The following is a 26,442-nucleotide window of genomic DNA, read 5'->3' as shown; positions in this document are numbered from 1 at the left end:
CCACTAGCAAAAATATTGACTTATACATATTAGCGTATTATAGGCGTTCTTTTAAGGATGGATTTCTCCAGCCTATGTATAACTGAGTTTACAACGGTGCCTTCAAGTAAATTACCAACATAAAACAGATTTCCATTAATTGAGAATCATACCTTTTTGACATAACCAATTAATAAGTACGTTAACGTGAAATATTTATAAAAAAAAGGTAAACTGTTAAAATATTAGTAAATTTTACTACGTTTGTATGTTTTTACTAATATCGTTTTGCTACTTGTATATTATGGGTTTGTTAGTTTAATCGTCAAGCAAGTATAATCCTACGGAATCTTATTAAGATTTTGACCCTTCAAAATTTTCACTTTATTAATTCAAACCAATCAGATTTCAGGTTGCAAAAATATAAATAGTGTACGAAAAATATTAAGTATACTTTTTAAAAATAAAACTCAACTGCATTTATGATATTTTATTATCGAAATGAGAATAATTTACATTGTAAAAAATACACATACTCAGTAATAATTACACTAGTTTTAACAATTTTTGGCTCTAGATGATGTTGATACTTTAAAAACAATCGTTTATTTAAATAAATACTCAATCAATTTTAAACCTGATGATGATCTACGTCCTAATATCTTTGGCATAAATGTATATTTGAAATATAAATATGTACTAGAACTGCATGACCGTAGTGAAGTTGTCTGCATTTGGAACAAACGAAGTGTTTGAACTAGTTGCTACGTTCACACGGGTCACAAAAACAATATTAGAAATGTCGGGTTATATGAGTTCAATAATTGATTTATTTGACACAAGACCTATGTAACATTTTCTATTTAAACTGCAACCACTTTTCAGAATCTAAATATATTTTACAGAAGGCTTTGTAATTTGTAACTTACTCTAGATATAAACTTATCTACTTAACATTTAAATGTATTAAAAATAAAAGCTGCATCTTTGGAGTATTTTACGCTAATGTAGGGGCTAAACTAACAAAGTACTTGAAAGTTCTGCTTAGTATTCATTGTATTCGGTTTACTTTCTGCTAAATTTCACAATTTATTATTTAGCTTTGTGATGTAAAAGTGGATGTGCTTTGCGATTGCCAATTAAACACTTGTTCTTTTCTTTGCGATAAAAACTCAAAATAAAACTTAAATGTATTCAAATCACATGAAAATATTTTCAATTTTTTAAAAATATGAATTAGGGGTTAATACATTGATAATACTTTTTTGTTGCAAGAAATATAAGACATGCAGAGTATCTCATAAATTTTCCTTCTAGCGATCTTTGTGCATACGATAGAATAACCAAGGTTGACAGTCGCTCACGTAACTACGATATTGTATTAGAGCTCTAAGCTTGACGCCCGTATAAAAAATATATTGGATTTAGATTCACCAAAATCAACAAAATTTGTCCATCAACAAAAACGCTTATCAAACATTTCAACCATCCATTGAACTTATTGTATATTTAGTTTGACGGATTATTTCTGAAAATAAAAATGCAAATATGGATATTTGCTATGCGATACTTGACATATTTCACCGAAAATCTGCAATTCATTCTGACATTTGCTAGTAAATCCCCACTTATAAACAACTACAATTTTATTGAAATACTGTCACAAAGGAGATAAGCGATATGTATTTTATTTTAAGACAACTATCAAAATACTAATTGACTAACCATTTGCGGAATATTGACGTCGCTGATCCTAGCTATTTCTAATTATGAAAAGGCAAACGAGGTTCTTTTTCTTTCATATAGCAACACTTACCATCTAATGTCTAGCATAGGTAATTGAAAGTAACACATCTGCTTGTAGTTAATACTATTAGGTATAAAATCTAGTGCAGTGCGCCTTAAAGGAAACAGATTTGCTATATAATTTTACGAGTATAGGTAATTTTAATTTGTACCAAGCGAAATAGTATTTGAGTAGTCCATATTTAATAATAGTACACTTTATCAATATAGAGTTTAAATTTCATGAAAAAATAATTATGAAAGACTGTGGTGGGTAACATGAGGATTCCTTACATAATATATATGATTATGTCAACTTAACCTATTTATTAACATGTGAAACGAAAGTAACAGCAAAAGCTCTCATAGATACAGCGACAAAGTTTACACAGAACATCGACAGTCATCTCTTATATTTATTATACAGTGATTTTAATATTTTTACACTCCATGAAAAAACAACTCAAATTTGGAATAGAAATAAAATTATCTTTGGACGGACAGTACAGATGCGAACGCAGGTAGAAAGTAAAAAGCAAATAGAACTGGCCACTTACAAAAGGGATTAAAAAATAAATTTAAAAATGGAACAGTGGGGAATTACGTAAGGTTATTTTGCCAGTCCTCCTGCGGGTGTGCCTCCGTGCAGTTGGTTGCGCACCACCTGGATTGCGTTGTTGGCGGGCAAGGATTCCCGCCGGGTCGTTGTCGTCTTATTATTCTTCTGGTACGTAGGGCCGAGCCCACGCAGCCACCGTCACTACGACACGGACTCCACTGTCCCCAGTCAGACACTCGACAATCCAGCAACCCTAATTAAAAGGAGCTTAATGTTAAAGTGCTTGGCATTAAAATTATGCTAGGGAAGAGTAAACAGTTATTTAAGGTATATTGCAGTGGCAAGACAGATAGGATATCTCGACACAGCTGGGTTAATTATATTCGAGGGAGTTTATGTAATTAAATTTCTCATTAAACATTACTGTCACAAATATTGTTAAAATAGAATTATTTCTACATATTTTGTAGTCCTTAAATCAATAAAATGTTATAATACTCAGTGTCTAACGCAATTTGTAAGTAGTAACTAGACTTTTGACTCTCTTTGTGATTTAATAAGTTAAAATAATCGTACCATAATTAAATAAGAAAAGCTGGAATTTGAAATAAAGTAATTCTTATAAACGTCACGATTAAACCAGTCTTATAACATTTTTATACATTTGACATACAAATGTATATAATTATCATTGAATTCTATTAATTAAGGTTCTTCTTACTAGCTCTTTTTCTCTTCCTCCTTTCTGCTGGATCCGTATTATCAGCTCGTAGCTTGCGGCGGCGACGTGCCCTATATCTTCTCGCTAAGCTGCGTAAAGCTGACCGCTCGCTGGCAGTAGGCCCGGATGTCGGTACCTCATTTGCTGATCTTGGCTCCTCAGTTGAGGACGTGTTGTTCATTCTAATAATCGTACAGAAAATTTAAATTTGGAACGTGCGATATGACGCATTAACTTTAAAACGTTTTAAGACTGTCACACTTTTTGTTATTTTTAAATTGAAATGGAAAGTAATAACTATGTCTTAGAAAATTTACAATGGCTAATGGAATTGTATATACGTCATGTAGATATAAGAAAAACTTCTTTTAATAAAACCTGTAATTACGAAAAACGCCGAATGAAGAACCGTATGGTTTAGTGACCTCACAGTTACATTTTAAGAACATTGCCATTAAAGTACTTAACTAACGATTTTGTAATTAAACTTAAGAGTTTTAAAGCTATCTATTTAAAATCTAAATATCAGATTGAAAAACTAATTAACTCCAGATTAATTTCATGCTACTATCAATAAAAGACCGTAACTGTATCGTAGCAATGAGATTATTTGAGAGACCATTTCAGTATTAAAAATAAATTTTATTCTTAAAACTTGATCTTTAATGTTCATTTTTTTCAACAGTGCTGTCATCTGCCATATACTTATCGATTGATGATTATGAATATGTATATATGTATAAATAAAAAAAACATATAGTATACTTACATTGAATAATAAGAATATGCACCATCTGGCGTTGTCATGGAACCTTCAGAGTAGATCCTGGGTGCTTCATTTCTCTCTACCTCTTCAGCTATAGAGAGAGCCCGATTGCCGTCCAACACATCTATGTTATTGTGGTTTAGCTTATCCAATTGAAGAACGTCGTATTTACGGTCATCACTATCGCGATGAAACACTTCGGAGAGTTCGTATTCTCGCAGCTATTATAGAATAAAAATACATATATAAAACAGAAAATTATTAAAATTTATGTTATTGTATTACGTGGGTAACACTGAAAATTTTTAGAACGGGCCAGATAGAAACATTGCTAATGAAGACTTTTTATGAATTTCAATTTATGAACTCTTTGGTAACCTATGTAGTATATTGCATTCATTTGTCATTTGTTTTTGTGAATTGGCGGCAAATCTAAAACTCTTGTTACACGTAAAAATGAACCTAAGCGAGAAAATTTTCGGTCAATGAATGATTTATTATGACTTTCGTTGAGGGCTTACTCAACAACGAAGTTATGATAGGATGCGATTAGTATTTCTTAATGAAGCCCTATCTTGTGTTTTATTTACAATTGGTTTAACTAGTTTTAGCGTGGACGTAGCAATCTCAATGATGATCCGCGTGAGAGACGTCCTTTAACAGAGACTACTGAATATATCATCAGTGCTGTGAAACGCATGATAGAAGAAGATAAGAGAGTGACCTATCAGTAAGCAAGCCTAGGCATTAGTATGAGTCAAGTTCAAAAAATATTACTCGTCAATTTTGGCGTCAGAAATCTTTGTACCAGATGGATTCCTCATACGACGACCAGACACACCTTCGCATGGACTGTTGAATATTTAGTATGGCAGGTGTCGAGATGGTGAGTCATTCGCCATACAGTCCTGCGACTTTCGTTTATTGCCAAGAACAAAAGTTAAAATTCGAGGTATTCGCTTTACGAGCCCTGAAGAGACGGTGAAAATGCCATAGAAGAGACTCCTAAGGAAGAATGGGCCCACTGCTTACCTCAGTGGTTCCATCGAATACGACGATGTGTAGAGAGGAAAGGAGATTACTTCGAAAAACAATAAAAGTATTGGCAACATTTTCAGTGTTATCTAGGTATTGCTGTTATGCACGATGGGCCTATTGGGAGTCTAAGTTATTTATCCAAATCCAAAATAACTAACTGTGACCTTCATTTATGAACGCTAATACCTTCATAAGTAAAGCGTCTTATTCAGAGCCATATCAGAGTAAGAGTATTATATCTTTAAGCTTTTTAACAGCTCGGTTCGTTAATATCTCAAACAATTTTTATTCATGTAGAGGTGACTTCATTATGTTTTTAAATAAACATATATAACAGGAATGTATTCTTTATTATAGCTAATAGTATGTTTGTAGTTATCCTGATATATAAATCTTGTATTGTATTGTCTACTTAAATTTGTTTTGTTTTGTTTTATATCAAATTTTTTATCAGCGAAACTTTTGTGGAAATATCCAAAGTGTTAATTTTATGTTTTTTTTTTTAATTTTAGAGATTTATCTGTTTTGTATCTGAGATAATCTCTGGAAATGCATTCCATGCGAGTTATGTTTGTATATCTTACTGATTATTTAAAGCGGAAGTTCAACAAGTATTATATGTTAATACCTTGGACAGAAACCTGCCTGTGTCATTTCCCTCGTCCATTTTAGGTCAAGCAGGTGATTAACTAACAAGCCGAAATAATAAATGTTTCGGGCCAATCAAAAACATGATCGAAAGATTGACACCGTCCTCCAATACCGACTATATTTTAATTAATTTTTGTAAATAATCTATATTTTTATTTAATATATCATATGAATAAACTTACTTTTATGAATTGAAACGTGGCTATAGGCGGTAGTCTTCTCAAATGCGGGTAGAAGAATGATCCCGCGGGATGGGAGGGGTAGCGGGACGTGATCCGATACGCCACACCTTGCGGTGCCGTCGGCCAGTTCGGTGCTGTGAATGTGAAACCGTTGTCTGTGCCCGCATCCAGTGGGTCAACCTAGTCCACAGGAAAAAGAGGTTAATGTTTAGATAATTGTCGAATCGTCGGCGACCAGTTACTTGCCGAGCGGCTTTATTCCTAGGTGTAGCGTAGGGATGGTCTACCGCATTTACACTTAGCTGAGATCATCAGACGTCAAGGCAGAATACGATATACCATCTGTAACACCTCAACGTCCATCGTTCCACGTTTTTGCCGCGCACAACTATGTGGAACCAGCTGTCCACAGAAGTATTTCCGAACAAATTCGACTGAGGGTACTTCAAGAAAAGAGCTTACCAATTCTTAAAAGGCACGTTTGGGAGCCTTTTGATAAGAGCGTCCATGGGCGTTGGGTATCACTTAAATTCAGCTATTGCTCTGTATTGTTTGATATTTGTCAACATTTTTGTATTTAGAATTTGACGGTAAGTTACCTACCAGCCTTACGTCGTCTATGTTTTATGTCATGCTCGTGTCCTCGCAATGGTTCATTGTCGATTTAAATGTGCAAAAGAAGAAACACACATATATTTTTTGTTGGTTTGTATATAGAACCTTAATTTTGAGAATCGTATTCAATTTATATAAAATAATACACTTTACTTTAAATAATACCTCAATTGTAATGCTGTCCAGCCAGTTTCCGTCGACGCACAGATCAAAACTATCCACACCGATAAACCAATCAGGGGACGGTATCATTCTGGCCATCACTGATACCTGTGTAAACATAATATATCACATCAATATTTTACTTATAGAATTAATGCTTTTATTCCTACTAAAAATACGACGATATAAAGATAGTATGGGTAGTAGAAAACCTCAACAAAAACAACATTTGTAACTTTCCATAAATACAGATAATTGTTGTCCGATATTTGAAGATTTGTTATAAAAATAAATTGCTTCAGTTTAAAAACAATTTCATTAAATCATTCCGGTTTCATCAGAAAGTTTTTATGACCGTTGAATAGAAATGCTAAATCACTTTTCTCATTATACTTCAGTAAGGCGAAGCTTATTTTGTTTTTATTACAGCTTATGTTCTTGACAGGAATGACATCTCTTTGAAGTGATATTTCAACCATTTGCGCAGCCTCGTTCATTCTTAATTCTTCAAACAAAAAGAATTTTAATACTTAGAAGTTGAACCAGTATTTCAAGTGTACATTCCTCCTTAAAATCTCATTATTATGTCGAGCGCAAATAAGATAATATGAGCATGTGTAAACACTACATTATAAGAAACAAAAACGGTAAAGGATGAAACAATTTATGATTTTTCATAACATATTTAGAATATTGTCATAACAATTTATTAATAATTAGTATTATTCCGTAAGTTTCATGAGAGGTTGTATTATAACTATACAAAACTGCATTATTTATAAAAACTAAATAAATGTCTAATTGCAACGTTTAAAGCAAAACTAATTTGTCTAAACAGAACTTTTATACAGACGAAACACTAACATCGTTAAAAGTTCAAAAATGCTAGGTATAGAATAATAGATATGTCTTTAAGCTGTATTATAGACCCAAAATATATAATCTGTTATCGCAATTATTTTCTATTGTTTGTGGTACTGCTAGTTATTGGGATTATTTGTTTACTCTTAAACTTAGTTTGATAATCTACGTTTCAATGTCAACTGTCAAATACTCAACTTTAAATAAAAAAAATATCTTTTTATCAGAAAGCCATTAACAACAGCGATATCGTTAATTTTCCAACCATCATGTTGACAAATGAACTCGAGCAAAAAAACGCAATGAAACAGTAAACAACAAAAATTAGTCTTAACTGGCAATAAAATGGCTGCGATCGCGATAAATTTTCTCTTTTATTACCGCTCCATTTCAATGGAGTGCTGTTTTTTTTACTGACGCGTAATTATTGTTTGCATTCGGGAACATTAATTAGCGCCGAAAAACGATATTTTCGACCAGTACGATGGCTTTATGTAACGAGAATTTAATTGCAAAGTATCAGTTGTTCATTGTTGTTCGTTTATCGTTATCAGTTTCATGGAAATGATACGATTTCATTCACATTTTAATTATCTGTACATATATTTATGGGCGTGCTTTACTGTGGTTTATTAATGCTGGTAGTTAATAATGATGTTGATAATTTGACAGGGATAACGGTTCTACGCATGAAGGCCGCTAATTGAAGCATATTTATTTTATTAATTTACTTTTACTTATAATTCCATAATGATTATATGGAACTTAAAAAGTTTTTTAGTATCTTCTAGTCAAAGTGTTTAGTCAACCCCGTTACTCGCGTAAATCAAAGTGACTAAAATCAAAAAGGTTGCATATTTATATGGCAGCTTATACTAAATTATAGTAGAATAAAAAAGTAAGTTTAATATACTTATCGAATATTTAACAAAATTATTTCATTCTACTCAACAACTTCTGTATTTAAGTATCTTAAGTAGATTGTGGTGTTGACAACTGTCAATTACATCCGTGAAATACTAAACAAGTAATAAAAAATAGGTTTTAAAACTTCAATAAATCTATTAATGCAATAATCTTGCCTAAAATGTATGTTTGTTGTACGAAAAATGTTATTGGAATAATATGTGTATGTGAACCTCATTTCTTACCCGAGAATGATTACCGTCGACGAAGAACTCAGACTCACTCCGGCCTGAACCCTGACCAATAGCCGGTGCGCCGAAGACATCCAGAGTACCAGGACTAGATCCCAGACTGTCTAATCTGCCAGTCTCAGCAAACTGCTTAATGGCTGGTGATACCCGTCTGCCCAAGTGGAATAAGACGTATGACCGGCTATGGGATACCCCTGCAAAGAAAAATAATAATATTTATATATATATACGAAAAGACAGTCTTTTGTTTTTTATTCCTATTTTCTAATCGCCTTCATTTGTTTTCGGTATCTTTTAATATATAGACGCGGTTTTCATTCATGTATTGTATAAGTATTACATATATTTATATATTCAATGTGATCAGATCACAAAATTTTCATTAATCGAATTCGAAATAATATTATTGCTGCCTTTTAAACCATAATATCCAATTTTGCGTCTATTTTAAAATGTTTATATCATTCATTTGTTTATCTCTTATAGTTCAGAGTACAAGGATAGGAAAGGATATTACCAAAAAATCTTGTTTTCCAAATTCAAATCATAAAAAACAAAAATAATCGAGAGAGATGTTCTGAATTCCATCAAACAAAAATCTATGCAAAAGATTGTACGAAAATTAATAAAAGTCCGAAAACAAAAACAAAGTATATTCTAAAAGTAATGAAATATCTTCAAAGTTACAGAAAAATAACCCGATAGTATAAAAAGTTTGGAGATCAACACCCGGGCAAAAAGATCAGGGACCGGAACGGATTAAAACTTTCCTCCGATCTCAACAAATACCGTTTATATTTTTTTAAGAGTTTTATGTTTACGAAGCAATTTGTTACCCTTTTTTGCCTTTCACAGTCCATCTAAGATTTAATTTAAGTTCATTAAGCTACGCTGTAAAAAGCTGCATTTTGTGTAATTATTTTCCAAGACGAAACTTTTCGTACCAATCAGTACCTCGTCGTTTTAGCATCCACTTAATAAATAAGTACAGGTACTAAAAGTAGTCAACTATAAAAGCATACGTTAAAATGTGTAGAAACAGATACATTATAAAAGGGAATTAAATTTAAAATTGAATGTTCTTAATTTGAAATTTTAGTAGGTGGAACTTTGAGTATAAATAATAACTGAAATATAATAATCAAGAGTCATGTGGTTCACTGCTGAATTTGAAGGCAAGTCGGTAATCAGCCATTCAAACGTGCCTACCCTAAACAAATATCGATGTAGAGCCCAGGAATATATTCAATATAGACTAGTTTTCAATACTACTTTATAGAGGTGTTATAAGTTCTACATATAAAAATAAAGCACGTCCGCATTTAGCCTGACCTATATACCTACTATATTTTCATGGAAGCACTTACCCATCTAATGAAGTCGTAAATATAATTTATTGTAACCGCTCTAAAACATTTAATCTCTTAAATCGGTATTATTATTTGTTCCAGTTATGCGAAAACTTTAATAGTTATTAATGAATTACTCTGATTACGAATTCAAGGGGTAAGATTCATCTAGACGTACGCTGTCATCGTAATATATGTCAAACGTCAAAACATTTATATTTGACATACTGTCATGTTTAAGCTGTCAGTTGTCAGAATCTTACCATAGCAGTTAAACTTTAAATAAAATTACATATGCAGTTTGATACTCGAGAATAAAACAGGTCGCTTTAAAAATACGTAATTTCGACCCTTTTTATAAAAAGAAAATTATTTAGCGCTAATTTGATGCAGATTTTCATAACTCGACGTTTTAAGTGCTTTACGGCAATTGCGGTCAGTTTGCTATGAATAATATAATAGATTCGAGTTTTAACCCGTAAAACAATAGCTGAAGTATCTGCACCTTGCCCCTTAACGAGTATACATTTACAATGAAACCTTTCGAATTCCCTTGTGAAATTCTCTTTTGTAAATGGTCTAACATAACTATGTTTACAAGAATCCTCGAATAAGAATATAATGTATTGTGAATCTAAACAAATTATCTACCATAAACTAATTAACTTTTATTTATTTTTAACATAGAGACGGATATTCTTAACCAAGAAATTATTCCATACCTAACCAAATTTATTATTCCAAAGAATGTAAGGAGCACACTAGGAGCGATTTTCTCCAAAATCGATAAAACTTGTACCACGTTTAATTTTCAGATGTCACTACATATGTTATATAGCGTTAAGGTTTTACTGAATCCCTGACCCCTGGCCTTGAGACAAAACCACTTTGCGACAGGCGTGATCCTAGGTGGTACTAGTTTAAGGACTGGTAAAATTCGCTCCTAGTTGTGGGCGTGAACTAGTAGAGCACAGTAGCTGTGTGGCAGTTGTAGTGAATTTGTTTCAAGTCGAAGCGCAAATATTTCGGAAAACCTTTGTATTTGTATAAATATCACCGAAATGACTGCCATAATACGTCATTATATTGATTTAGAAGTTTTTTGGCAAATTCGTTAAGCGCTTTCAGTATAAGCAGTAAGCACAGCACACCCATTGGTAAAATACTTTAATCTAATTAATTTTCATACGTCCTCTACAGTCTACGCTCTTTTATTAACTGACTCAATATTATAGGCTTAGAGATGTCAACGTGACTTTTTGTCTCTATAATAAGCTCTGACTTGTATATTTTGCTTCAATTAATCATTATTAAAACTAATATCGTAGTAAATTGCAATCATTGTTTACATTACGTATGAGTCATCAGTTGATGAACTTGCGAGTTGCCAGTTGGCTTCGTTACAAATCCGAGAATACATGCAGTCTCTAAAAAAGTAATAATCTCAAAATACATCGTTATCTACGTTTATAATGTCGTTACGGACTGCTCATTATGATTATTTTTTTATTAAAAAGTAAAACTTTTAATTTCACAAAATTTAAAACTAAATCATTTTTATAGTAATATGAAGTCTGGAGAATACATAAGGAAAATTAAAAAAGTTTTGTAAGTAATTTTGTTTGGAATCAATCAGTTTGCTCTTAAAACTTCGTAATTTATATTAATTTTTCTATAAAATTTGTTTGTATGAAGCCACTAGGAAAGAGTTTTATAATAATTTTAATTTGAATCAAAAGGTATTTTGTATTATATTTAATAGACACCGTATCTTTGCAATCTTGGTACAATTTTTACCTACGCAACAGCAGCCGTGTCCATTATTATTCTGTTCAATGATATATAGGTGATTCACTATCTCTACCTAACAAACGATTTTTTTTTCTTAATAATAATCTTATTAGATATTCAGAAAACAATTAACCTATCTAAATTTCTCTCCTTATATATTATAATCTACTATTTAGTAGTAAAGTTTTTAAGACAAGTCTGTTTCAGATCCAAAAAATTAAGGAATCACAAGTACTAGAACCGGTGTTTATGATTTAATTTTTTTTTAATTTGTTTATATATATTCGTAATTTTAATGATAAGACTAACCTAGTTTTTTAAACAAATCGGTTACTCTTGAGGGTATTATGTCATGAAACTTGTAACAAAAATAAATGCATATAATTATTTTCTTTATTTAATGTAACTTTCTTGTGTGTAGTCTTGTTTGATGTCCAAAATCTCCTGATGAACCATTCCTTGTTGTTCTATTTTTTCATAATTCTTGGCAAGGCTACTATTTGATTTTAAAAACTTATCTAAAGTTCACAATCATTTTCATAATATAAATAAATTATAACGTTTGTCCTTACAGCAACTACATAGTGTATATTAATAATGTGTTTAGTGTTTACGGTTATTCATTTCAAGGTTATATAGCTTTTGAAATAGTCTCTAAACAGTAAAAAGATTTGATAAAATCATTAAAATACAATGGTGTCGAAGAAAGAAATTAGTTTCTGTTAAGATAATAAGTACTTAGAACTCAGAAGAGATTATTCTTTAATTTGATTTGTTTGTATTTAAGAAGATAAATTTCGGGAAGAAATTATCACTAAGTAGGCCATGTCAGTATCCAGCCAAGCCGGGTCAATTAGTCTAGATAACACAGTAATGTTCAACAAAACGGATGCTTAATTTGTTAAAAAAACGGATCAAAGATCTGAATTCAGATTGTCAATTAATTATTGCACTGCGGACATTTTTCTTTAATGAGACTTCACAAACACCACACATTAGATACAAATATGAGGCAAAATCGCAGAATGACACAACACAACCCACCATTCATTAAATTTCGATTTTGTTTTATTGTATTGAAAATATTTAATAATCTAACCCCGACTTATAAAACTAATTTCTTACATTGTAATCTGTAAAATTTGTTTGCATGTGGCCAGTACAAATTTCATTCAGATAACGAGTAGGAGGTCTACCAATATTACCAATAGTAAGAAAATTTGTTCGTTATTTAAAGGTTAAGAACTGCTTAGTTGCGAAGTTTAAATTCCAAATTTATCATTTATTAACGCTAAGAGGGCTGGTCTCTTACTATTAAATCATGTTTACGCTGTGATCAAAAGAGGCAACTAAGTTCTTTACTAACGTATTAATTGTATTTCAGACATTGGAAATATATTCTAATTACAACCATTTCAAAAGGCTCTATGGAACTAAAGCGATTAAGAACATGTACCTTAAACTAATGGGCTTGTTTTGCCAAGCCGAAGCTCTCCTCCTAATTTCTTTTCGCTGAGAAAAATAGCGGAATCTATTTAACGATAGCATTAAATTCTGTAGTTTTTGCTCTTCTAGATCTGAATTGTTGTTGCTGAACAATTGTTTTCCCTTACTGTGTGAATTTATATTATCAACTTAATAAGAAACGTTTACTTATGTCTGGTCAAAATTAGAACAGAGTTCGGTTGTTAGCGCTCTTGTATTATACAAAATCCAAGTGGGTTTTTAGTTCGATTACAGCGAAATAAACACTTTTTGAGATATATATATTAAAATTGTCAACAAAACAGACGCTGAAATAGATTTTAAAGGTTAATAGGTTTCATATATTATTTTTTATTTCAAACATAAGAAACGCTAAAGTCCTTGAAATAGAGAGGTGTTCTAGTAAAAATAATTGAGATGAAAACGAATCCTGACAGTAGGGCACCATTAGTCTAAATTAAGCCGTGTTAAGAGCATACTTCCACGTACTTCTCAGGTATTGAACGCGATGCGATAATCGAGTCACAATTGAATCGTTGCCAACTGAGTGAATAATCGATGGAGTCCTCGTAACTATGACACATTTCGTGATGTAATTTTGGAGCAGTTTGGTGGCGCTTCGGTAAATTTAAGTGTTGCCACTTTAAATATTGGATTTTCTTTTTAGTTTATATCAGAAAGCAGTAATTACATAGGTTTTATCTGTTTGCTCTCATAGTTGTTTAAAAATTAAAGCCTTGGATTTTATATAAACATCAACATAAGTTTACAATTTGTTCCTTTTGTTTTTCAAGCCATAGTTACTATAGACCTGTAAGTCTGTTAATGTCTTCAAACTAAACTTTTACTATGTTGTCTACCTTACCTTATGGAATGTATTTATATGACTGAACTCTTGGAACTATGACACATAAATAAATTATGAAGCGTTTGAGGGCTGTGCTAACAAAAACATTCCAATATTGTAATAATATCGTTAATGACGTATGAGAATAAGATAAACGAAATTAGAGAAGAGATTTATTTATTAATAATAATAAAATTATGTGTATATTCCTTACAATATGTAAGATCCGGGAACCCTTTTAAGTAAAAAAATACGTGCGTCAGGATTTCCAGCTCTTCCGAAATAAATTGCTTACATCATTAAAAATATTCGTACGAGCAGACACCTCATCAAAATATCTTGTGACGCCCAAATTACCCCTTAATAATCCCTTCAATTTACAGTTCCCTCGAAAACGGATCGAATGACGAAACACGACCAAATTACGTCCGTGTAGGCGTCGATAAACAATGGGTAATCTCTTAAGATGTACAATTTATATCCAAATAAAACTGTTGGCTTACTCGCATTTGCAACTTGAAGTGTTAATGCCCTTGAAAATATTAGTCAAAGATTTACATTTATCTGTGATTATATGTCAGTTTAATATCCACGAAATCGTGCATGACGTTTTTTATCTGTGATTATTTAGGATATTAATTAGTTAATAAACAAAATAAATATATTTTTAAATATATCGAACATTTGATACATAGCACATAATCGTTAGTACGATTTCTATTTTAAACGCAGTAAGTACTCTAATAGATACAATTAATTTCAAATATCTGGTTTTCTCACATTAAAAAATATATACTTTGCCTAGTACGTTCATAGGTTGTATTTGCCACAGCCAAAAGATGAAACGCGGCAGAAGTCTCCAAACATAAACTCAACTTAGCAACTTACAGTTAAAGTTATTTTAGCCGAAAAAGTTTTTGGGATAGTTTGAGAACAAACAAGTAAATCCTCTTTACACAAAACGGCGTTTTATACAGTACATTTATTTAAAAAACTTGGCGATTAAAAAGAGTGGCGGAGAGTTTATTGCCAGTTCTTCTCTTCCGGTCTACGCCTTTGATTTGATTTGTTTTTATTAAAGTTCATAAGTGTACCTATATGAATAAATGATATAAAGAAGTAAACAAATAAAGAAGTATATAAAGTCTAAAGCATGTTTAGGTTTCGCCGTTTTGATTTTTGTATTACTGATTGTGATGTTATTTGATGATAGATACTAAAAAATAAAACTACGTTATTCATTGACGAACCCGTTAAAATTTTAATAAATGTGATAATATAAATTTTAATAAAGTATTTTTTTTTCATTCTTTTAACACTCGTATATAACTAAAAAATTTAATACCCTTAAATATAAATGGTCGCATTTATCTGTATGAAAGTGATAAACTTATAAACTACAGAACGGGTTTTATATTGGTTTTAGCAATCAATAGTGTGATTCCGGTGGAGGCGTTTTATTGAAATTCACTTTATTTAAATAACCTAGTATTTATTTGCGTAAACGTACTAAGCATAAGGTACACTGTCCGAATAATTCCCTAATACGTTCCCGTCCATATACCTTGTTCCTTACTTCCCGAAACACAATAGTGTTGCGTAGTGATCTTGTTTCCTGTCACTATCGATAAGTGTCTATTTTAGTGACCAGCCCTGGCTCTCAGCCAATCCTAGGTCGAATGAATGCAACGGGATTGTTAAAGGTTGAACTCAAAATAGGCAATAAGTTGCTTGTTAAGTTATTATGACGTTAATTGATGGGCAGAAGTAGTTTATTGTACTGTATTTTGTTATATTGCACGAAATCTTTTGTTTAGAATAAAACAGGTGAGGTCAGACACCTTGCTTACAAAAGATTTGTTAGTAAGTTATTTATTATTTAAATTAGTTGGTACTAATTACATAGGTACCAACCTATGGTCGATTTTAAAAATGGAATCTGTATATTTCGAAGAATAAGTAATCAACAATTTGGAGGGCTGGGCTAGCGGAGTCAGTAAGTATATTAAAATAATGCTGTATATTTTACTGTTTACGCTATTTCTATTCTCTCATGAAGATGACCTTGATAAATTTACTTACAAATATAATATACTGCTTTAAAATCATATATAATAAAACTATATAATAGCAAAATTCTAAATAACGCGTTGTACTAAAAATGAGTGCAAATTGCAAATGCATGCTAATTTTGCCAGCGTCGAGCTCGGAGATACTTTCACAACTAATTCAAAAATAGAACAGTATTTTCTGAAAATAGTTTTCACCCTCATAATTTCATTTACAATAAAAATTTATCCATCAAAGTGAAAGTTTGAAGTACCTTTCATAACTGGATGAGCGAATTTATATTTCAGTACAATGATGCTTTTAATTAATTTTTACACTTTAACTATTCAGTCTAACTTTCTTTTAATCTCACAGTTGCTGAATTGAGATTTATTAAATAAAATAACGTATTTTAAAGCTCCACTAGCTGCACTAGGTTACTAAAACATTTTACTTTAAATCAGATTTAATAATTTGATATTTCTTTTTTTTTTTAGAATATTAAATATACTTCATTTATAAGTAGTTAAGATCCGTTTTTTTATAATTAGTACAAATATTTTAGCTATCGTACTACAAGTACTATCCGGAAACTGAACGTATAAATACTTTATACTTTTTTTTGTCTCAAACTGTCTCGTTTGACTAATTTATTGACTATTAACAGTAAGCTCATTTATTAATAAATATTTTGCTACAGTATTTCAATCATATGAATATGAATGACCATAAATCCTAAATAGAGGTTACTCGTCAAACCACAAATAAAGACAGCCAATGTATTGAAAACATTGAATTTATAATTAAGCACTTTTAAAAGTGTGCAGAGTTCTAATAATACAATAATTCTTATGTGCTAATGGAATTCTAAGGGCAAAGAACGTCACTCACACTCCACACAACAAAACATATATTTTTTGTATATAAATACTTACCATAAACACGTGACCATTGAGCAGGTGGCCGCCAGTCCGGATAATGTTTCGGAAATTTCTCTCTTGTCCAATAAGTGTGTAACACCATCTTATACACTGTCATCTTATCCGGGTTACACGAATCGGAATCGGTTGATGATAGTGCCGCCGCTAGGGCGGGAAGTAACAACACTAACCACATTTTATCGATAAACATTGTACCCCACACTAGGTAGCGTTCATGATGTTACAATTCGACCCCCATTGGAACTGGAACAAAAGAAAAAGTCAATTAAAACATTTTTCGTGTTAAAAATACGGCATTTCAAAACTGTGCCTACGTATTTTTGATCGTTATACAGATGGTGTTTTTAAATTTAGAACTTATTTGTAAAACATAAAATACTTTTTAAAAATGTTTCGGCCACTCCGTCGTTAAAAACTAGAGAAGTCGATGTAATTATCAACAGCCTATGTTCTTTTAAAAATATTTTTTACCAAAATTAATTTATTATTAAGATGGCTTTTATTAGCGAGTTAATTATTTTTTAGTAGTTTAGTTCATCAGAGGAGAAAGACTTAAATATTATACTATATTTTATTCAAATCAGCAATATCTGTTTTGATAATAATTATTACCGAAAGCCAAGACAGTCAACGCCACCAACGCAAAGTAATTTTGGCAGATCAATCTAAATGAATGGACAGTTCAATTATAGCCTCTTCATTCAAGGAATCCTGATATATCTTCACCAATATTTACTTTATCTGGGGCAATAGATATTGTGACGTAAAGGTTAAAGACCTGGCTATTTTTGTGCCTTTGAGGTGATGCCGTTTGAATAACCAGGTTTGTTATTCCAATGAGGACACCGTATCAGTGTTAATGAGAGCCTGCTTGAACGTAACTCGCAATTGGCTTAAAAGTATCGATACAGATATGTAAAATATGGTTTATACAATATTGACCACGTGGCTTATGGATTCTGGCTTTATTCCCGACAAAACAATGTTTCGTGTATATTTATTTGCCTTAAAAATGGAATGTCATCCCAGTAGGGAATTAGGGGGGCATTCAAATGTATTTCTTCTATATATTATTTAGTACAAAAAGCTCCTAAAATAACAGGTTCCGAATGTGTGCTTCCAGTAAAAGGAAGACAGCTAAAGCAGATTATTATCCACGTCTACATTACAGTATTAAAAGTCACAAGCGGTTAAATTAACTGACATTAATTTTGAAATTCGAATTAAAGTTCACCAACCTCGCGTTGGCTTTTACAGTAATTAGTTTTACAAAAAGAACATTGTTCGGTTTTCGCGATAAGAACATTTTCAAATAGAAAGTATTTTTCTTAATTTTCGTCTAAACTTCGTTCTATTCAAGCACAGACATATTAAAAGAATACGATTCGACCCCTATTTTAACAAATAACTAGATTGTTTTCATTAATCGATTTTTCTCAATGAAAGCTTTCGCACGCAGTGGGCTGTCTAAGCGAATCACCTTCAAGTCTCATTCCATTGTTCTACCCGTTTTCTAAGCCGGTCACGTGCCCCCCAATGAGAAATATGACAGCTGTCTCATTTAGTTATAGATAGAGCTACGTGCAGAATTCAATGGAACCGATTTAAAAAGAGGAGATGAACAATTATAAAGATCAGTTTGCGTGCTGTAATAGAACGAAATTTGGTGAATTACCGGCTATATAATGTTTAGAGGAAAAGTTTGGGGTAAAATGTTAGTATGCAACGTAGAGATATCTATGGGAATCTATTGGTAACTAGACTGTAATTAAAGTATTTCCAGTAACTAATGATGATAAAATAATATTTGTTTTAGTAATTTAAGTAATTAGGCAAAATTAAAAAATATTTTTGGTTTATAAAATCTCTTTCTTAAGTTTCTTAATGAATTACATACAAACATATTTGTTGGCAGTACACATACGGTTAATTTGTAAGGCCACGCCAAACTAACGTTAAGCCTACAGTGACAGAATTATCATATATCTCCAATTTTTTTAAATTCATCTGTTTATATGTTATACTGAATAATACAACAAATATATATAAGGTTTAAACTACATTTTCAAAGGAACAATAGTCAAGTTTATCATCATTTCTAATCAACTAAGGCAAACTAAACAAATACTCTTTCCATACATAACGATGTTTACGAAGTAATTACTAGAAGTAAAGGAAAATTCAGTCATAAAACTTTGCGTCATTAGTCGCTTGCAAAGGGTTCTATGTCCTAGATAGCTTCAAAGACGTATCTAGGTTTTAATCTCAATGAACTGGTATTTCTCAGGATATGGGCTTTGACATCAATACTGTGAGCGTGTTTAATTTCCCGTACTGAAACAGACACATATACTTTCCAGAGCTGTTTTATAAAATATAGCCTATATAAATAATAGCTACAAATAGTATGAATAATATTTTGTCGCATACATTGTCGCATCTTATAATAGCTTCATTATACAGTTAAAAAATTAATTTAAATAATTCGGCTTTAGAACAAAATATGAAAAATATTCGGTACACCAAAATATATTGGATGCTGCTTAGTTTATGCTTTTAATTTTGAAAATGTCGGGTCTTTGTATATCCCTTAATTTTTCCTCCTCTAGTAGATATTAACAACCTTCATCTGACAATTCTTTAAATTTCCAACCCCTGTTAGGCTTTCATCCGATAGTCTCATTACATTAAATCAGCTAGTAAAAACAGTATAGGTGATTGTGGCAAACACGAATTGATAATAAGATCACTAGTTAATGGTATTTCCATAATGTTTTATATTGTTAAATATATATGATTGGAAAACATAAATAAGTCGATATTAATTATTGGAACAAGAACCCTTAAAAATTTGACTTCTTAAAGTCATTAAATATAAAACCTTAAAATACAAACAAAATAATGAACAATATGAAATTTAATATTCGTTTTCTTTCAATATTATAGAGTTTCCAAGAACCGACTAATTTTCTTTAATTTCCCCTCATTTTACGAACTGAATTTTCCAACCCTTTGTTTTTAAATATTCCCTCGGGGCAAGTGATTCGATTACATTGTTATTTCCAGTTCAATCGCCTAAGCGTGGGGTTTTGTCTATGTTATGTCCACTGTATAAAAGTATCAGTATTCTTATACCTTTATACATTAATTATAAAATAGAAAAAACTGTCCACATTATTTATTTTTTTATATTTGTAACAGAGTAAACTCAACTCGTCAACAACTCAATAACTACTGGACCGATTTCAATTACTGCACCTTTAGAACGTAACATTATCCCTAAGTGACATAGGCATTAAGTATATGTTTTAATATACCCAAAACATTAAAACAAAAATATCCAGCTATGGGAACCGGAATAGATTACTATACTATATATACGTAGATATAGTCACAAGATTCGATAGATATATAAAATTAAAATATAACAAGTTGCTTAAGTTATCCAAAGCTTTAGCTTTTAAACAATTCAATTAACAATATTGAACTTTGCAAGATTCGTGAGGATAGCGGTATAATGAAGTTTTAACAATTCATGATATTGCTCAAAGTGGCGTGCTTTAAAATTTTATGCAATACTCTGGAGCTTATGCAGGGATTGTCTCGGACCGGACCTTGACCATTTTAATATACAAAAAAACTTACGAGACAAATGTATGGCAATTAATGATAGGTATCTCTTTAGATATGAGTGTACAATTGCCGTAAAATTAATATTATTCATTAAAAAATCGTTAAACATTTTGTTGTTTAGCCGTGAATCTTTTTTAGGATATCAATACGAAAATTGATTCTATATCTTATTTTTACGATATCCGTGTTCTTCTTAGATAATATATAAAACTAATCAAATGAATAATACTGAAGGTTGTATGTCTTTTCAAAGAATTTGTAATTAATAACTCATCAATATCTTGATTTACATTAACATATATTCAAAAATCATGACATTTTAATAATTGTTTACTATCTCATTTTAAACTCGGAAATCGGTCACATAAAATTAAAAATATATCAAGGAATTAAAAATAAAGAATTTTACCGAATGTCAAAAAAAATAATCAGTCGACCTCCATACTTGATTGTTGGTCATCAATTGTTAATCCTGAATGCATTGTCATGTTTTGTATGGGTTTTTGTAAGCTCTAATTGGGATTTAAAATTTGAGTCGCTTTGTCTGGATAGATTACATTTTAAAGTTCATTCAAAATATTTTTTGTTGAGTGAAATACGTGATTGTTGGACACAGAGATTCGTCAAAGTCGTCGTTTGGTTAAAACAATGCAAAGATTTTTTTATGAATCCTTATTTACCTGGTCCTTACCATAATATTTATCTTAACGGGTAATTTGACTAAATGGTGACTTCGATGCCGGCGGCTGGTAATAAACTACAAATAAAGTATACTGCGCTGTTTTTTTTTTCAATACAAGTCGAAGGACATTTTAATCAGGTGTATAAAATATACATACGCTTGTTTTAATGTGGTCTAACTTAAAGGTAAAGAAGTTGTGATCCTTCTTTTGCAATTGTCATCCACACAATCGTAACATAATTAAATATCAATATTAATTATTATAATATAATCGTTACTTGTACAGCATGATTCATATCTGTTAGATAAAAACATTACTTTTGATTAAGATAATAGAAATATAGCGTTCAACATGTCAACTACAGAAATTCATTCAATGAAAATTTGAGCGAAACGGCCGCCGTGAGCCGCCACAAGATCTACGATAACTCGAAAATAGATTCTAAATGGGTCATAGTAGTCGAACTACGAAGTTTATGTGAAAGATACGAACAAACTTGTAGATTTCAAATTTAGTTGTTTGATACAAATGTCAAATAAAACAAAAGTTTACGAAAACAACTTCAGCGAATATTCATAAATACTCATAATCTTAATATGATAATCTAGCGTGAAACTATTTTACTCGATCCTTTAAAATAATTCTTCTTAATATATACAGGCATGACATGAGAGATGGGACAGTGATAATTCTGCATGTATTTCATTGATCATTTAAAAGTTTATGTAAATGTTTAGTGTTGGCCCGTGCCACTCGCAAAAATGAGCTAGAACTTGCTTTTGATCCTTACTAAAACAACACGATTCGAGCTCAGATCAAGAAAATGTTTATATCTTAATTAATGAAGCCCGCTGATTCTATGATCATTCATTTTCAATATATTTTTAATGTAAGACATATTTCATAACCTAAAACTTATGGCATGCATTTTTATTTCATAGATTATAGACTCAATCTTTTGTATTTTAAGGAAAACTAACTAAAGCAACTTACTAGAGACACTTTGTTTGCTCCATTACTCGTTAGTAGTGTTTAAGTACAGAGTTCTACCTTGCAGGTCCTGGGTACTAAATCAGAAAAATATAGTCTGAAAACATTTAAAATATGCAGCAAAATATTCTTAGAAGCCAAATAAACGGGGCATAACAACTAAATCTATTTCAGTATACTCCTCTTAAGATTTAAAAGCAAAGAAGCAAATAAGATATTTCCTTAACAAAATTGTGAACTATTTTTAATATTTTCAACACACCTGTCAACGCTAACACGCTCGTAGGATACGAATGAAATAGGAATAAATTGATATTTCAGCGCTTCAGTCGTTACACTTTACAAGGGAAGTAACTTTCAATTTCACTAGCGCTTTACGGCACTCGATCGTGATGTGCGTACATAGACGACTTTATTTACTTAAGAAGCGTGATGTTTATATAAAGAATTATTATTTATTTTTGGATCATCTCTACATTCAATTTATTACGTACACGCGATGGAATTTTTTTGAATTTATATTACAGTTATGATAATTTGTTTTATTGTAATTTAGAGATTTTTAGGTTCATTTCGTGTTTGAATTACTAAAACAAGTTGAAATTAATTCATTTTGTGACTGTTATAGTGAGTCAATAGTTTATCCCTAATATATTTTATTGTATTTTTTTGCTTTACAAAGTTATTATTTAGTATCCATAACCTGTAGGAGGAGTCCTGTAAAATACGAAACGTTATATTTCACAGACAACTGCCACAAAAAATAGCCATACTATTTTTGAATAATTTTATGAATAATTTTACTACAAACCAACACATGGTACGCGCAAGGCAAAAAGTCCAAAAGCAATAACAATAAAGTTAAAATGACTGCAAAAATTATGATCACAATAATTCTTGGGGGAATGCTAAATCATTGTGTGCGTCGGCTGCTAATGGAGGCAAACGTGGAATTTTTTGCACAATTGAAAAAATTCTTTTACGTAACACGGTTTCTCTGTAATGTTTTAAATTCTGCTTAATACAATTTCTTGCATGTTCGAATGATGCCAGGAACAAATATTATTCCCGAATAATACTTGATTTGATCGTGGATATTGATTTTAAAGTTTACTTCCCCTTAACTACAATAGTATTATTTTCTAGTAATAAGTCGGTGGCCTCATCCTTTTCCTCTCTCGCTGCCTTCTTTAGGCAAAGAAAAATGCATCCTACATTGAATACCATACCTCTGATGGGTCACCGTCTGTTGCATAGATTTTTACATTACATATGAATCATAATCATTCCAGTGATTATAGTTACGTAATCATATAATAATATTTTTGGGCGATCGAAGGAGAGCAAACAGATTCCTTGTAGATTTTAAAGAGCAATCTAGTTCTAGTGTTGAGTCTTGTTTTCTCCTTTATACTTAAAAATTAAAATATTGTGGCAATAATTAGAATTATTTCTAGATTCTATGTAATATGACGTAAATAATAAGTAATATGCATCTATGCATCAAATTCATATTTGGATTTCGTAAATTTAGCCAATATCGTAATTTCAAAGTAATCTCAACTTTTTTGTTGCCCATATTTTTGCGGCAAAAAAATGCTTCTTTATAATGTTATTTTAGTACCTAAAACCCCCTGTTATTTTAATCATTATTTTGTTACTATCTAGATATAGCTTTGGTTAACGTTCCCGTGACAATCTATTAACTATTATTGATGCTACTACTTATAAAACTGAATTAAATCACTCCTCCTATCGGAACAAAAGATCTTTGGAAACCTCTTGAAATCAGTCCAGCTCAGTATATAAGCTTCCACCTTGTATTATTTATATTATTATATGATATTAACTTTAACTTTTTAAATTTTTAGATTTTAGTTTAGTATAATTGTAGTGTTATTTTAATTGAAACTTTTGTAATTTATTAATACCTTTAGTAGGTATTATTTTCCTCTCTAGAATAGCCAAAAAGACGGCTTGTCAGCGATGAGGCCGTCCGTTGCCTATAATTTATGTAACCTGTTTTTATAAGTATGTTTAAGGTTACGAAGCATAAGTCTATGTAGTCAAATTACATTTATACAACTAACTATATTTATAATTAAAAATCTTCATCTTATAACTGAATATATATTACTTCGTTACAAAGAGATCCCGAAGGTATACCCGAGAAGCTAGTAGAAAGTGTTGCGGGTGACAACCACTTAATTCTCCGCTAATATAGCGAAGTATTCTCCTAAACAAACAGTGCATCAGCAGTTCAATTAATATCTGTTAACAAACTAGATATTCAATGTAGGAACAAAAACAATTATTATAGCGTTTATGTAGAACTTTAAGCCGCTTAACAACTACCCAAATGCATGTTACTAGACAGAGTTTTCAGCATTTTTTGAAGCTGCAGCTTTGCAGGAGATTTGGAAAAATTAATATTATTTCCATCAAAAAATTATTTATTTATGAATTGGAGAAAATAATTGTATTCTACGCAATATAAGCGTATAATGTAATTGAAGTTTTAAATACTATATGGAGTTCTCTTGTTTGATTTATATTTTTGTAAAACGGAAATATTATTTCTTTATAAAAAACATAAATGTCATTGTAGTTTTAAGCGTTGCAGTTTTTTGCCGTGTAAAACAATCATAAATACACTTCAACAGCGATAACTAAACTGTAAAGATCTGACTCACAAATACATAATAATACTTATTAATTACTCAGTCAATACACAAACCTCATAAAACAAATCCTAAATGTTTTTTGAACCTCATCCATTAAATAACATGTTTACACTAACAGCAATAATTTTAAACATCAAAATGTATTAATTGTCATAAGTTAATGCTTATTTGTTCATGTCAAATATTGAAACAATAATATTGAAAAATTTCTCGTGAAATTATTTATCGCATGACGTATTTCATTGACGCGACGTTGCCAATATGGATCGTTAAATTTTGATACTTTAAAGTATACTGTAATATAGTTAAATCTATAGTATTCGTTTAAACTAAGTATAAATAAGTTATTTGTAACATAACAGGCGGAGAACGGGAACTAGGCTGACCTGATGTAAGTAAAATGGACCATGTCCATGGACACTCACATTGTCAGAAGGCTCGCCAATGCGTTGCCAGCTTTTTTATGTGTAGCTGGTCTTCGGTATATCCAGAACGATTAAAAAGAAAATTAAAACAAATACATATATAATTCTATGTGTCTTTAAGATTAAAATCGGACCTCAAAACTTAGTTTAGGTGTACATATTACACAAAATTCTGTTGAATACGACACAAAAATAGATATAGCGAAATTTAGCCTGACTGTTTAATGAGAACTTACATAAGGATTACATATACAATTTAAATAATAGTGTTCTGGAACCTCTAAATATTAATTTATATTAAATAACATGTTATTTTTATTATTGTAATACAAATACGTTCCAAATATGTTTTACAAAAAGATAAGAATTAAGAACTACAAACTATTACACTACAATAACTGAATAACAATATTATTTATGAAGTAAAAAAAGAAATATATAAAATAGAAAGCGAAAATTATTAAAGAAAATCAAATCCTCTCAAAGCTGGAGGCAGCTTTTAAATTGAACGAGCTAATCGTTTTCTTCTCCTATAAACAATGATAACACATTTTACATTATTTATTACGTTATATAAAAAAATGATCGTATAAAATATGTTTGTATTTTTGTTAGGATAAATAAAATATATGATAATTCCTGAATTAACAAAAAAACTGTATTGTATCGTAAAATACTCACCTATTAATATTTTAAGCACAGTCCGCGGAACACACATTTAACGCATAGTCCAATACGTGGAGCTTTCGAATTTTTCAGTACAACCCGGTAAATAGCGAAACGAGCAGTACTCACGTCCAGAACTAACGAGCCCACGGACGAAACTAGGGAGCTGAAAGTGCTCCGACCTATACCGGGCTAGAGCGAGATGGGGTTATCTGTTGGAAAAGGATGAAAGAGGGTGCAGAGGTGCGCAGGAAAGAATTAGATGTTTATTGTGGTCTACGTGTACGTGTAATAGGATAAGAGAAGCTGTGCGTGAGCTTTTTCGTAGTTTCGAGTGACAGCCGCCGTTAGCGATTTCTTGGCTGAAGTTCCGTCACTTTAGTTTATCTTGGTTAAGATAAAACGGTTGCGGATAGTATTGTT

General features: G+C 31.1%; 1 protein-coding gene across 1 annotated transcript; it reads right to left on the bottom strand.

Annotated features, from left to right (window-relative positions):
- Positions 1–520: 520 nt before the first annotated feature.
- On the bottom strand, positions 521–26,165 carry LOC123713489 (spondin-2). Its single transcript, XM_045667172.1, has 8 exons — positions 26,035–26,165; positions 16,933–17,181; positions 8,471–8,670; positions 6,462–6,566; positions 5,682–5,861; positions 3,814–4,031; positions 3,045–3,226; positions 521–2,576 (listed from the first exon to the last, which is right to left on the bottom strand). The coding sequence occupies exons 2-8, from the start codon at positions 17,126–17,128 to the stop codon at positions 2,365–2,367; spliced, it is 1,293 nt and encodes a 430-aa protein (XP_045523128.1). The 5' UTR covers positions 17,129–17,181; positions 26,035–26,165; the 3' UTR covers positions 521–2,364.
- Positions 26,166–26,442: the final 277 nt, after the last annotated feature.

The sequence above is a fragment of the Pieris brassicae genome, chromosome 8, assembly GCF_905147105.1.
Source record: "Pieris brassicae chromosome 8, ilPieBrab1.1, whole genome shotgun sequence".
NCBI lineage: Eukaryota > Metazoa > Arthropoda > Insecta > Lepidoptera > Pieridae > Pieris > Pieris brassicae.
This window is presented reverse-complemented; position numbering and strand designations above follow the sequence as displayed.